The 14,361-nt window shown below is 50.6% G+C and overlaps 1 protein-coding gene across 1 annotated transcript in view; it reads left to right on the forward strand.

Moving 5' to 3' along the window:
- Positions 1 to 14,361, forward strand: part of AR (androgen receptor) — a 78,563-nt gene that overhangs the window by 54,008 nt on the left and 10,194 nt on the right. Inside the window, exon 5 of the mRNA XM_015586734.1 lies at positions 1 to 86. This exon is cut by the window's left edge and continues 3 nt beyond it. Within this exon, the coding sequence (XP_015442220.1) occupies positions 1 to 86 (86 nt within the window). The remainder of the gene's footprint in view (positions 87 to 14,361) is intronic.

A 14,361-nucleotide genomic window follows, 5' to 3' on the forward strand; every position in this document is an offset into this window, starting at 1 on the left:
TGATTGCACCATCGATAAATTCCGAAGGAAAAATTGTCCATCTTGTCGCCTCCGGAAATGCTATGAAGCAGGGATGACTCTGGGAGGTATGCTGCTTTTATTATTCTTTCTCTTTCTCCCTCTCCCTCCCTCATTTTCTCGTTCTCTCTTTAAACCAGATTTTCCTCTTTGACACTTCCAAGGCGGCCAGCCATGCACTAGATACGGGCTGACCTCTTCCCATGCAACGTGGCATCGTCAGCTGCTGTCTTTCTTTATCCTTAGCCATGCCACACCCTACTCTGGGGCTTGGCACGGCAGCAGGAGGTGTGAAACAGGGATCAGGACCCATCGGAGGGTGGGCGAGTGCTGACTGGACTCTGAAGGGTTCCCCAAGGGACACGATGCTACTGGCCTTGGTGGCTGGGACGAGAGAACCAAGGAAGAAACACGGGTTCAGGATGACCCAAGCACAGCCTGGCCTGAAACACCGAAGAGTATCCCTTAGTTAACTGGCGCCTGTACCGTGGGGCTGGCCACCTGGAATGAGAAGCTGCTTCTCTTTGAGCCCGTGGCTCGGCTGCCAAGCGGAGCCAATTTCGTACCCCACATCTCCCAGAGATGAGCAGGTCTTTTAATCATGTCCTTTTCTCTGCAAATCTATTGATCATTTCCAAAAGCATTTTTTTGGTAGCACAGTAGCTTAACAGAGGTGAGATATAGCTCTTTCAAGGGTGACCCTCCCCACCCCATCATAAGGCTCTCTGTTCCCTAGTCGGTGTCCACCATGAGCACTGTCACCATTCCAGAAAGGCTTGGCTGGCACTTAGAGTCCCCGCTCCCCCACGTTCCTCATTTCTTCGTGTTTACATCTGGTCAGTGCCAGAGTCCTCTCTGCTGCCTTCCACTTCCAAAAAGATGTACCTTTCACGACAAAAGCAAGCTCATTAGTCCACTTCAAGTTGGAAATGGACCTTGAGAAAAGACAAGCCTGTTTCCGAATGCCTACAACTGTGGCCTCATACCTGATTACCCATTACCAGCCCGAAAACCCCAAGCAGCCAGAATCCTGCCCTCTCCCCTCCCCCTCTCAAGGTTAATTTAGACCATTTGTCCGTCTCTGGGTTTCTGCAAGGTGTCCAACACCTAGTCTGCCTATGTGCACGTTTATAAAAGCCAACTTGTTTTCTCGCAGAACACGTGTGGGTCTTCGCGTGGATACGTATACCCTCCCCTCCTCACAGGCCAGTAATAGTCTTTAAACAGACCAAAGCACTACAAATAAATTGACCCAGGCTCAATTTGAGATGATTTCAACGGAAGCATCTCAAGTAGTGTCTAGTATTCGCAGACATCTCAGGCAGATGCTCTGTGAGTGGTTTTCCAGGCAGCCGCATGAAATGAAACTCAGATATCTGAAAGAAATCAATCTCTTTCATGTTTGTCTGGCATCCTTCAGAGGAGTCCTACAGCCGTGGTCCACCATTGTAGTGGGGGAGAGGAAATAGCCTGGGGTCGGAGAGTGCGGGGCAGCCAAAGGGATGGACGGGAGGGCCACGTGAATGGCGCGGCCCCATGGTGAGGCTTCTGACAGCTCGACTCTCTGTGAATTATGCGTAAGGGAGAGGTGTGGGGGCGCTCACGGGTACACAACCCCTGGGTCTGCCATCTTCTGGTAGGAATCGCATGCCCATTTTGATGCAGGTCAAGTTTAACGGTAATAAAAGTCTTCATAACGTTTGGGTCCAAATCTTAAGATTAGTTTGAAGCGTCAGCCACCATCCTTCATTATAAAGCAGGCTGCGGCATGATTCCAGTGAACGCCTTTGAAAAGAAGGCCATGTACGGCCGATCATTTCACTCCAGAGAGCAGACGGGCACACATCTGCCCATCAGTTTCTCATCGAGGAGGGTGTGGTAAGATTTCAGCTTGATTTCTTGGCTAGTGTGCCCAGCTTTGAACGGGCTTGGTCAACATAATGAAAAGGAGCTGAAAAGTACTGCAGATGGGTTTTGTTTTGGTTCCATTTCTATGATGTTTACCATGTGTCTCCTGCGTACAAGGCACCATGCATGCTCGGCGGTAGAGCTTCAGGCTGGCGAACTTCAAGAAATGTCCACAAGATACAAGGGTCCCTGTTGTCGCGTACGCGCTCTCGCCTTTGGAGTCAGGTGGACTTAGGTTAAAGGCTCAGCTCCGTTACTTACTGCGCCCCCTCCAAGCCTCCATTTCTTCCCGTGTCATTTCACAGATGTCACTCTCACAGAGCTGTACTGGGGAACAGATGACGTGATAATGGGAACATCCTCGGTAAATGACAAAGCGCTAGACAAATGGGAGGGTTTCTTGTGACAGTGCGTGCACTGGTCATTTAGCTGGTGAGGCTGTTCGGCACACTTCCCAGTTGGCTTGTACTCTGAGTTACTCCAACGGTTCCAACAGGCAGGCGTCACCGAAAATCACGCTCCATCACCTCCGGCCAAAAGTACCATCGAGATCCTTTTGGAAGATGGTTCCGGTAATAAAAGGAATCGTATGTCACATTCGAGTGCCATGTCAGTGAGAACCCAAGTGTTCACCTTCGACCCCATGGTTTGAAAAGCCTTTCCGTTTTGCTAAACTTACGTCTACATTCCTTGCCTTCCGACTAAACGCTCATTAAGTTTACTAACTTTCACGTCTGAAACAATGAAAAAGAGAAAGAAAACATAACACAGAGTCACCCTTCTGAGTACTTTAGCAGTACGCTTTGCTTTTCATAAGATTTGAGTTGGACATAGACATTTTGATCACTTCGAAGGAGAATTCGTGTAATTCGGTTTTATTCTTCCTCTCACTCAACTCGCAATCGTATAATATACTCCAAATGGCAGCTGAGAATGTGGCCTTGAGCAAGTCCCTTCTCCCCTCTGAGGCTCAGTTTCCCATCATGGATGGCGGGCTCCACCGAAGACCTTACTGGTACCGCCATTTTGTGCTTTTATGTCTAAAGTCACAGAGAAAAGCCTGTAAGTTTTATCAGCTCTTTTTTTGGATTGTCTATCCGCCGCTTTCAGAACTATAGATAGTCTAGACTTGGGTGTTTTGACCTGCGTAGTAATTTCAGCTACCTCAGGTCACAGCTAAAGAAGATACCTCGTGTGTCTAAAAGGGGACCGTGCAGGGCAGGAGGCTGGTCTTCGTATCTTAGAGAAGCCGGCGCTCTGCAGCTGACGGCCGCTTGCTCGTCAGGCCTCAAGATGTGTAATCTAGCGTGCCCTGTGGTGTCCCCTGTACTGTTGGCTGATGGGGTCTCCTCAACCCAGAGGGACTGAAAACACGGCCTTTTCCTTCCTGCTTCTAGGCCTGTCTGCCTGTCCGTTGCTGCTTTTCTTAGCAGCGCTTGGTCCTTCCGAAAGAATCCTGGAGGTGGTCGGATGCCCAGGGCGGTCCCCTTCAGCACGGCCTCCGGTTCACGCTGGCCGTCCGCAGTGGGGACAGGCCTTTCTTTGCACATGGTTCGCTTCTGGCTGCTGTCGAAAAATCATATATTGCTAATCGCTTCAAAAGTCTAACCCCCTTGCCTACTTTTCATTTTAGAAGATAGTTATAAATATAACTGTCCAGAGAAAGACCTTCTCTGGGGCAAATTAGCTGTGGTTTTTTTTCACGGCCTGTAATTAAGAATAAACGCACAGCCATCTGTCACTTTCCTCTGCACTTCCCAAGGATGCGCTCTCAGTTTTTCAAGATGGAATGAGAAAGAATTGCCCTTTCCTGCCATCTTCTCCCTGGCCACTCCCTCTTCCTCAGGCCCCCTCCTCTCCGTCCCCAAATATTACTTCTTTCTGGTTCTTGCAAGTCCTGAGTCACTCCGTCCTCCCCTGGACCACGGAAGATGGTAGACCATTCAAGAATTTCAGGTGGCAGCCAAACCCCAAAAGAGAAGCGACACGGAGCCGCAGAGTACGTAAAACTCGGAGGCGGGCACCATTTTCTTCAGCGGTTACTCTGATATTTCAGACGCGTCTCTTCTAGGGGACTGAACTCCACGTCTGAGACTACAAACTGTTAGCAGATCTGCCGGTCTTGACAGCCTCCATGATTCTCTAGTCGGGAGGGTGCCTCAGGGAGCCCCGGCCCCGGTCGGATGTTGTCATGGACACCGTGAAAACCCTCGCGGTCCCCAGTGTTGAAGACAGTCTCGACGCCAGCTCTTTCGTTGTTCTCCGTGCTCAAGTCACAAGCCGTGCAGGCTGGAGGGCGGCCCCAGTTCCACAGCGTCCGTTCATCCATCCATCTAGCCGTTCGAACCAGCCGACTACCTGGTCCTTCCATCTTTGTACCTCTTCAGTCCTCTGCCCACTTAACAAATACTTAAGTGGGTGCCAGCTATGTGCCAGATACTGTAGTAGGCATTTGAGGGGAGCATAGATGAATACGTTATGATCTCTGCCCTCAAAAATTTACACAAGGAGAGAGAGACAGTGATAATGAATACTCCTGACCTCCCTCTGCTTATGACTGGGATTTCGGTGCTGCTTCTTTGCTTCTACGGTTTCCGAATCACCCTTGAATCCAGCCCTTAAAATCTGTTCTCCATGGCCTAGGTCATCATCCTCCTGTTGGTGACGTACATATTGGGTGACACGTTATAGGGGAAAAGGTAGATTTCTCTCTAACTGTAGTTCTCCAGTGAACTTATGTACGGCGAGAGCGGTGACTGTCTCTCCTAATTCCTCCAATCCGAATCATCTGAGACAGCACATATATGTTGTAGTCTGTCTCGGAGAGTAATTTTTTCTCATCATCAAAATTGATGACTTCCCATATCGTGTACTTGAATGAGTATCTCACCTGTAAAATTTCCACTTAAAATCCTTGAGTTTTTAAAATGGAATAGCAGATTTTATTGTTGTTTACTTTTGCTCTGAGTGCTCCAAAATCTCTCAGTTGCTCTTGAAAGAGTAAAATGATGTCATAGGCAATATTTTTCGAAGGTAGTAGGCAGAAAGCTAAGAGTACACAGCACACAATAGGTCGTATACACAAAGGCAAGTGTTTTTCAAGGACCACAATTCAGGAGAAAAGTTTCATTTGGACTTTTAACATAACCGCTTGTTCGAAACATTTTACTTTTGATTTAAGAAGAGTGCCACCTGTTGTTACAAGTTGTAGGATGTCTTCCTTAAGATCACAAAAGTGTTTAAAACACTTTCTTATTATACTGAAACTATACACGAACAGTGTACCCGAGCAAGATGCTTCTATAGAGACTTTTGCACATTCTTTGACATTGTTTTTATGTGGAGTCCAACCGCGGGGCGGGGGGAGCAGGGTGCGAAATACACAGCCACCCAGAAAGCAGTAGAGCCTTCAGATGGTCTATTATTGATCCTATTTCTAGGACAAAATAGGGAAACGACCCTAGCCCCAAGCACCTCTTATGCAATCAGGTTCCATTCTCCACAGTCAAGTGAATCCTTGCGATACTTATTAGATCTCTTAGGCCAGGCATAGAAATTTTTCTTTTTCCCGTTTAATACCCCCATTGGGCCAGCAGCTCTGTGGCTGAGGTGTGAAAATTGATTGTTGAGGGACAATTTCAGCCTTCCAGCAGTCAGCAATTAAAAACCATGTAAGCACTAATCCTGAAGAAATCACCTGCAGAAAACTTGGACTGGCATTTGGCACTAAGAAGAAAATCTGGATCTTGGCCAAGACAGAAGGTCACCGGCCCAGGCCTACACAGTGTGTGATGTCATGCCGGCCACAGGAAAACTGAAAGAGACTGGGGACTCTCCCTGGGGTGGAGAATGAGGCGTGGAAGCTTTGATTGGTGAGCTGTTAGGCACACACACGTTCATCTTGAAGCATTCCCATCTGCAGGCTGAGTAATAATGCTTGTAATATTATGGGATTGTTTGGCTGCCGCAAGAAATTCAGAAGAGCGAATAGGGCGCCTTTGTTGGGCTCTGAGTGGCTGTAATGAGACTGTTAAATTCTACCTCCCTTCTCTTCCTCCACACCCTCCCTTCCCCCCCCCCCGCCTCATCCTTACCCGCTGTGTACAAAGAGGCACACACAAACATGTATATAAGCTATTTGGTATATTTGTCCAGGCAGAAAAGGGAGAACAATGACCGCAAGGAAAGAATTGTTCATACCCCATCTCACCTGTCTTACGGATAGGTAGGAAAAGAGAAAAAGAACACCCCCCACCAGGCCAAAATGGCAGCCACCCCCGCCGCCCAGTTTTGCACGCAGCCCCCTGTGTCAGAAGACGTGACTCAGGCATCTGATTATCGGACCTGCTAGGTGCAAACCCATCTTTAAGTTCTTACATTCCACAGTGTCTCTCTTTCATGTTAGAAAAATTCCGGCTTGGCAGCTGCAAGCATCTCAGAATGAGCAGACCCTGAAGAGAGGCTGATCTGCCTCACTCAGAATGAGGGTTCCACGGGGCTGGAGGGAAGCCTAGAAACGCCCGGCCTCTGCACCTTGAGGGCCCGGTCCTTGCTCCTGGACACAGGCACTGATGTTGGGGCTGGGGGCTGCTCCTTAGGCAATGACCGTTCCCCACGGGACTGGCGGTGTCCCCTGCCTGATGCGCTTGTTTCCTGGGACATCACGCGGTATTAGCGGAGAGCTTGTGATAGGTCTCGGTCGTCTGCAGTGGCAGCCAGACACTGACTCGGGGCTGCAGCGAACCGTGGCTCCGTAGCTCGCTTTGCACAGTGGGGTGCTGGGAAGGACCTTTGCCGATGGGACTCAAGGTGCTGCCTTGAACGGGAAGCCGCTGCGCCTGCGAGGCTCCCGTGACCACTGTGACTTGGACGCCAGGCAGTTCGCGAGCTGCTCTGCACCTCCATTCTGCTGGACTGGTGCCAAGGACCGAGATCTTAAGCTCAGGCCCCAGCACTGGCAGTAAACAATGACCTGACTTCCGCCTGTTCTGGGGGAGCTGCCCCCACACGCCAGCCAGCCCCTCTCCAGACAGACCCGACAGGCCGTTCTCTCTCTAGCCCCAGCTGATGCGCGGTGCTCGGGATCCCGCGTACACTGGAACCTTTCGTAACCGACGAGGAAGGCGAAGTCTAAGAGCCAGCGCCTGCTGCTCATTTCCTCTTAAAGTCAGGGTGGTGGAGGGCAGTGGGTGAGACTTCCTCTCACTCCCAGTGTCGGGGGGCACCTCCCCCCACCGCCGCTCGCTCACATCGCGTGCTCACCTCTTCATCAGGTGCTAGGCCTTGTTCTCCCAAGGCAGCCTCAACCTCTGCATCGATGCGACGGGAGAGGCGCTTAGAGTTTGTAACGTCTTGCTATGCTGTCTCTGCCCCAGAGCCTCCATACCGAAACCAATTTCCCTCTGGTGGATGCGGAGTCTTTTAGGCCGAGGGTACAAAGTGGAGAGTCAGAAGCATGCATCTGCTTTGCCTGGGGCCTGCATTTTCCACCCTGTTGCTCCTACACACACGCACGCGCGCTCTCGCGCTCGCTCGCCCGCTCGCTCTGCCTCCATCCCCCCCCTTCTTTCCATTGACTCAGCAATATTCTGGAGGAAAGCCAAGGCAGGACTTGGGGTGGGGGGACTTCCCCCCTCCTGGGGGCACAATTTTAATCTCCAGGCCAACAAGAGGTTCCCTAATGTGGATTGAAAGGCTAATGTGGTTTCTTTCTTAACTGCTTTTTATTTGTTTGAATGTCGCATATTTGTGCTGGTGAATTTTCCTTTAATAAAACCATTAATACACCAATGATATTTTTTTTTACTTACAACAGGCTGACAGAATTAATGCTGTTCACATTGGCCCTTTTTCTCCTTTTTCCTTTTTCCTTTTTTTTTTTCCCCCTCTCGTTTGCTTTCCAGGTCATCCTGACCTGTTCAGCTTAGACTGTTTCACATTTGTTTTTAATGTCAGTTTAAATGTAATTGTAAAAGCATGTATGCTCTCAACTCCCGTAGTTTTTTTTTTTGTTTGTTTTGTTTTGGTTTTTTTTTGCCAGTGGAGAAGCCCAGCATGTGAAAGCATTTCCAAGGTTTTGGTGATGACCTTGCGCCCCTTGCCCAGGCTGGCCTCGGGACAGTGAGCCCCTTTCTTCGGGCTCAGCGGTCAGAGGCGACTTGGAAATGGTTTCTGCCGGATCCTGGGCTTTGGCACCGGGATGCGGCGTTGCATATCATTCTATTATTAATTACATTTACTCCTCCGTGAACTAAAATCCATTAGACTAAATAGTCCAGCATAAACCTTGAAAGATAAAATTTGATATTCTTCTCCCCGGCTGTTTCTCTGACTCAGAACCAGAGTGGGGGTGTGGGTAGGGCTGGGGAGCCTTCTTGCTCTGCTGCTGTCTAGTGTGTAACCTTGGGCTAGACTTAGCTTTGGCCTTTGGTCTACTCATCTTTAAAGTAAGGATCGCTTTGGATGGGAGAGCAGGGATGGACAGGATCTGGGGCCTTCAAACACTTTCTTGGCGATGTAACCTTTCCTTCGAACAGTGTGCGACGCGGCGTCGCAGACGTAGCTGCAGGAAGGTGAGGTTATTGGAGCCTCACGCCGAGGCCGCCGTGTCTGCGCTCAGGAGCCTTTAAAGGAACTTGTAGAACACTGGCCCCTCTGCGACTGTACTGCTTTGATGAACTCTGATTGTCTCCCGTAGCTGCTCTCAAGCCCTTTGGAAATGATACGTTTCATCCATTAGCTTTTCCAGAAGGAAGTTCTCCTGCTCGACATAAAGGGAACGAAGCGGAGCAGTGTGAGGTCTAGCGACCAGCGGGAGGAAGAGGCATCACTTGTTGACCTACAGAGTTCACTCTGCGCTAAGCGCCTTACGTGGACTCTGTTAGGGAAATTACAACTCTGTGAGGTAGACTCTAATGTTACCTTAGGATTCTGAAACCTATCAGTTTGGTCCTCAGCCTTTGGCTTGAAAACAAATGCCTGAGATAGAAGGCAGTACTTCCTATAGGTTGCCAGCCTAAGCAGGTTCTCAGAATGTGTTCTAGCTAGAGATCGGCTCTTGGACACTGTCCTAGCTTCAACAGGATTCAGATCCCAAGTCTGGCCCAGAGCCCCACAGCTAGCAAGCAATAGAGCCAGGCTTACAACAGAGACAGTTGGACTTGAGTCTGTGCTTTTAACTACTCCCCTTTGCATGCATATGGGGCAACCGGGACTAAAAGAAGGAAGGGGATGTGGCCGAGGTCACGCGCTGAGCTCCCCTGGGCCCGAGCTCAGTGTTCCTCTGGCCTTCCAAGCCTGCAGTGAGATGGCGACAGCTCCTGGCTCCAATCCTAGCAGATGGAAAGATGGCTGGCATGAGTTACGCCAGAACCACAAACCGGCTTTCCCCAGGCCAAAGGCCACTGCAGACTCCCGTCGTCCGGCACAGTCGTTGCCTAGAGACCTGACACAGACCCTGCCAGGAAGGGCATCAGTCACTTTCAATGTCCCCAGCCCACCCTGTTTCTTTTACTCATTTACATATCTGCCTGACCAATGAAGGCATTTGTGTTCACGGCCTCCATATTTACCGATTATAATACATAAGCACCATTTAGAGGGCTGACTCTATGCCAGGCGTTCTCTCTCATTTCCTTCTCCTAAGTGTCCTAAGAACTAGGTGGTGGCACCCCCATTTTGCAGATGAGGAAACTGAATCTCAGAGAAGCCGAGCAAAGGGCTCAAGGTTATTAAGTTCGTAAGTGACGGAACTGGGATTCGAACCCAAGACTGTCTGGCTCCAAAGTCTCTTATCTTGCCCAACAGCACACCTCTGTAAGGAAAATGTATTGGTTTTCTACCGCTGCAATAACAAATTGCCTCAGATTTAGCCTCTTCAAACGGTACCCATTTAGCAGCTGAGTTATGTAAGTCAGAAGTCTGACACAGCACGACTGGATCATCAGCTCAGTTTCTCAGGGATGGAATCAAGTTGTTGGCCAGGCTGCAGTCTAATCTGGAGCTCGGTGTCCTCTTCCAAGTTCATGTGGTTATGGCTGGGTTGGGTTCCCTGCGTCGGTAGGGTTAAGGTTCCCGCTTCCCTTGTGGCTGTCAGGGACAGGTTGCTCTCAGCCACCCGAGGCTGCCCTCATTTCTTGCCATGTGGACCACTGTACCTTAAAAGCCAGCGACACAGGATCTTCTTGATGTTAAATCTCCCTGACTCCAGAAGCATCTTTTCAGAAAGCGCCCCGTCCCTTTTAGGGGCTCGTCTCATTAAGTCAGGCCCATCAGGATAAGCCCCCTTAAAATTCAACTGAATTTTGGCCTTAATTACATCTGCCCAAGTCTTTCACGGCAGCATTTCGATTAGCATTTGACTAAACACCTGGAAGAAGGTGTGTGTCCGACAGAGCTGGGGAATCTCGGGGGCCATCTTAGAAGTCTACCTACCACAGAAAGTGATTCTTTTGGGGATCTAAATTCTATGATGATATTTGAAGAAGAGAAATATCCCCGAGCTCAGAGAGGAGGGTTCAAATGTTCCAAGACTTTGGAAAATGCACCTCACCTCGCCTCTCCCCTGCCCGTAGTGGAGAAAGCCTCCGGTCTCTGGCAAGGAACGGGGCCGCAAGAATGGCTACACGAGCCACAGCCGAAGCACACCTACCTCTCCTTAGGGGCGCGCCATGAAACCCGGTTTGAAAAATGTTCCCCTGGCACATTAGGGACAGCCGTCACAGGAGTCTAATGCCACCAGTCTGAAAAGTGAGTTTCCCAAGCGATCCAGGCATCAAGTCAGGTGCCCGCGGCCCCTAAAGCAGGGGTCCCCAAGCTCTGTGAGGACCCAGGCCGCACAGCAGGAGGTGAGCGGCGGGCTTGCGGGCAAAGCTGCGTCTTTGTCTGCAGCCACTTTCCAGCGCCAGCATCGCCGCCTCAGCTCCGCCTCAGATCATCAGGCATTAAAGATTCTCGTAGGAGCCCCGGTCCCTGGTGCCACAAAGGTCAGGGACCACTGTCCTGAAGAACAGGTAGGGACAGAGAAGTACCTTGCCAGTGGCCCTTTCTTATCACCGCTGTGACGTAAGGTTGAAAGACAGGGAAGAGATGCAAAGCGGCTCACAGACCGTTGCCCGTAACCACCTTCCCTACCTCCTCCCTCTGGATGTCGCTCAGCTACAGCACAGCGATGGGTCTCCGCCACAGCACGGCGGGCAGGCCTGACCTCACATGCAAGAGTAAGGTCCGACTCGGGCTCAGGTGCGGGAGGCAGGCGGGGGGTGGGGGTGGCCTTCATGGAAGCAATCAAGGCCTTGGACATTGAGTACCAACTGAGGCCAGCGAGCCTCATTGTCCAGCATTCCAAGTCATGTAGCGATGTGCTGCCATTTGCCGCGCAGAGAACAGCGGATCCCCCAGCAGAATGAATGGAATCCGATTTCATTTACGTTGAGGACAGTCACCCTCTTCAGACCAGAACACCTGGTGCAGCTTGAGCCACTGCGGCCCCAGGCACGGCACAGCACCCAGGAGGCCAGTGGGAATGCGCCTTCCCTTCCTCACGCGCATGCCACATGGGTCCATAGGAGGAGGACGTGGAAATACCAGCCAGGTTCTCACTGGCGCTTCTCGGAGAAGGGCAGTTACTTCACGGCGATGGGTTCTCGCCACAGTCCCCTCCCGCCGATCCCCCGAGAGCTGAGTCATGGGCGGGAGAGTTGAGCCGATAGCGTACCTCACTCGCGGCCCCTCCATCTTTTAGAAAAACTCGTGGATTCATCTGTGTCAAATTCTTTGGATTCTTTTCTGTTTATCAAAAGCATGAACAGGGCATGACAAATTGGACAGCTGCCTGCAGAGAACAGTTTAGATTCCAAGTGCTATTCCATAGACCTTTCTGGATGATGGAGTGCCGTCCAGTGTCGCCACATGTGGCTTTCGAGCACTTGAAATGTGGCCAGCGAGACTAAGGAATGATATTTTTAATCTTCTCTAATCTTGATTAATTTAAATGTAAGTAGCCACGCATGGCTAGTGGCTACTGTGTTGGACCGTGCAACTCTAGAAGGAGCTCAGAGAGGCAGGTACTGAGAGAGACTCAAAACCAGTCAGTCGAAGAGAGCCGATGCGGCATGGTGACCTCGCGCTCTGGCCTCAGCCCCCCTCCCCCATCTTCGACTTGAAAGGTTGGATTAATGTCAGAAGTCCCAAAATTGTGGCTAAGGACCGAATTCAATTTTGGGATACGGAAGAGTTTCAGGGAAAAATTTTAAATATTATATGAATGCCTTTTAGGAGTGTATGCCGAGTGCATGCGCACACGGCAGGGGCAGGAAGGAATTCCCTTCCAGTTCACAAGACTGCCCACCATTCTCCTGTGTGTGTGTGTGCACGCACACACACACTCACACACTCACACCACTGTATTACCTGTGTAGACTCTGAAAGCGTATGCATCTGTGACCCCCCCGGAGGAGATGAGTTTTAAGGACCCTTCGTGCTCCGTTACACTGTGAGCATCTAGGCCAGTCCTCGTTCCCCGGACCTGTTTCTGTTTCAGACTCATGAGGAGAGTATTGTCACAGCCTCCTGCCTCTACCCTTCTGGATTCGATGCTAGCAACCAAAGTTTGGAGTAAAGGCGGAGAACAGAAAGCAGGAAAGGTCTAACCGCAGCCGCACTCCCCAACTCTGCCATTAAGGCTAGGAGCAAGGGTCAGGGCTTTGGGCAGCGGGATCCAGTAGAAAGGACATCACAGCTTAGTGGTCAGCAGGCCAGGTTCAGGTTCAGGTTCTTAGGTGCCCTTTCTTGCTAGCCGTGTTAGCCTCAGTTTACTCACTTGGCACAAGTGCAGGGGGGAGGATATTCGTAACCCCCTGAGATCTCTGTGGCATAAACGATGCAGTGTCTTCCGGAAGTGAGGTGCACAGAAGGCCCTGAAATAGTTATCATCATTTCTCTTCACTCCTTCAGGCACAGGGCTCATGACATCGCCGTCCACTCCCGGGCTTCAAGGGGGACTGCGTGGTCTCGCAACTCCTGACCTCGAGGCCAGAAAGTGCCCGTGATGGGGAACAGGGGCTCTGTCTCTAGCAATGGTCCCAGGAGAGCAGATCCCCTAGGCGCCACCAGTTTACAGAGCTGCCTCTAAGAGTCCGTGTTAGCAGCGGGTTCACCAGACGACAGCATATCGTGCGGACCAGGCCTCCAGCTGCGGGAGGAGAGGAGCTTCGCCTGGACCTTGCCTTCTAGCCTGTTCTCTGGGTGGGACGTGGGAGTTGGCAGCGGGTGTACATATCTCCTTGTTACTGCCTGTGCCCGCGCCCCACGGGAATGTTTGCCGGACAAGGCCATCGCGCTCCCGGCTGGCCTTCCAGGCTCCCTTGTCGTTTCACTCTGAGCGCTTCTCTGTGGTCCCCTTGCGCCAGCAGCCCCACCGTCATTCTCTCCTGTACCCGAGCTGTGGGTCCGAACTCGCGATCCATTGTCACATTGCCTGGAGTTTGCACTGCAGGACTCACTTCTCTCATACCTGAAAGTTCCAGAAACAGAGCAGCAGCAGCTTTTGTTGCATTTGTCCATTTAAATGGAGTGATCCACTTCAGCCTTTGTTTTATACCTTTTTAAATTTATTATTACTATTTTAAAGGGATTACAGACAAAGTGGTTTATGGTCTGCCTGGGGCATCTGCTTAGACTGGCCCTCAGAGTTATGACTTTTTCAATTATTTATATTTCTGCCAACGTAAACGGTAGGGAAGTAAACATCGGGGCCTCTAAATCGTATGTGCGAGCAGGGGGGGTTGGTTCTTAAAGTCTGAGTTTTGGATTATCGTTGTTTTAAATAATGTTATTTCTCTCATCGTTTCTAGTGGCTGCTTGCTAGCGTGGTTTCTATTTTACAGACAGATCAGAAGCAAGGACATTCTATTATATCTTTGATACTGTTGGGGATTTCAGCCCTTCAGCTTCCCCCCCCCACCCCCGCCAAAAAAAAAAAGGAAAATAGGAAAATCAACGTGTGCGTTACAGTGCGCGCGCACTATGGGTGCGGTGCCTGACAGCGTCAGATGGTGTCACGGTGTCACAGTGTTCGGTGGGAGATGGCGCAGCGCTGGCCAGTTTCCATTTCTTCAACACAAAGTGCGATAATGGAATTTGGTAGCGTGAGGATGGGACGGGACATTGAAATCTGTTTGAAAAACCTCATTGCCATCCGATGCCCGATGCTCGAGTTCTTACCCAGCATGCATCTCGTGTCTGCTTGATCATCCGCAACGACATACTTCAGAGAGCGTTAACCATCAGAGTGTGTGGGTGTGTAGAGAGACGGACAGAAAGGGGAGAGAGACAGAGGGAGGGGGAAAGATGGGGACAGGGAGAGAGAAAACTAAACCCCACGTCACTGTACTGGTCGGTACCCTAGGGACTCAAAACCTAAGTCTAGCTCTTCAA

Source organism: Pteropus alecto, unplaced genomic scaffold (assembly GCF_000325575.1).
Source record: "Pteropus alecto unplaced genomic scaffold, ASM32557v1 scaffold312, whole genome shotgun sequence".
Lineage (NCBI taxonomy): Eukaryota > Metazoa > Chordata > Mammalia > Chiroptera > Pteropodidae > Pteropus > Pteropus alecto.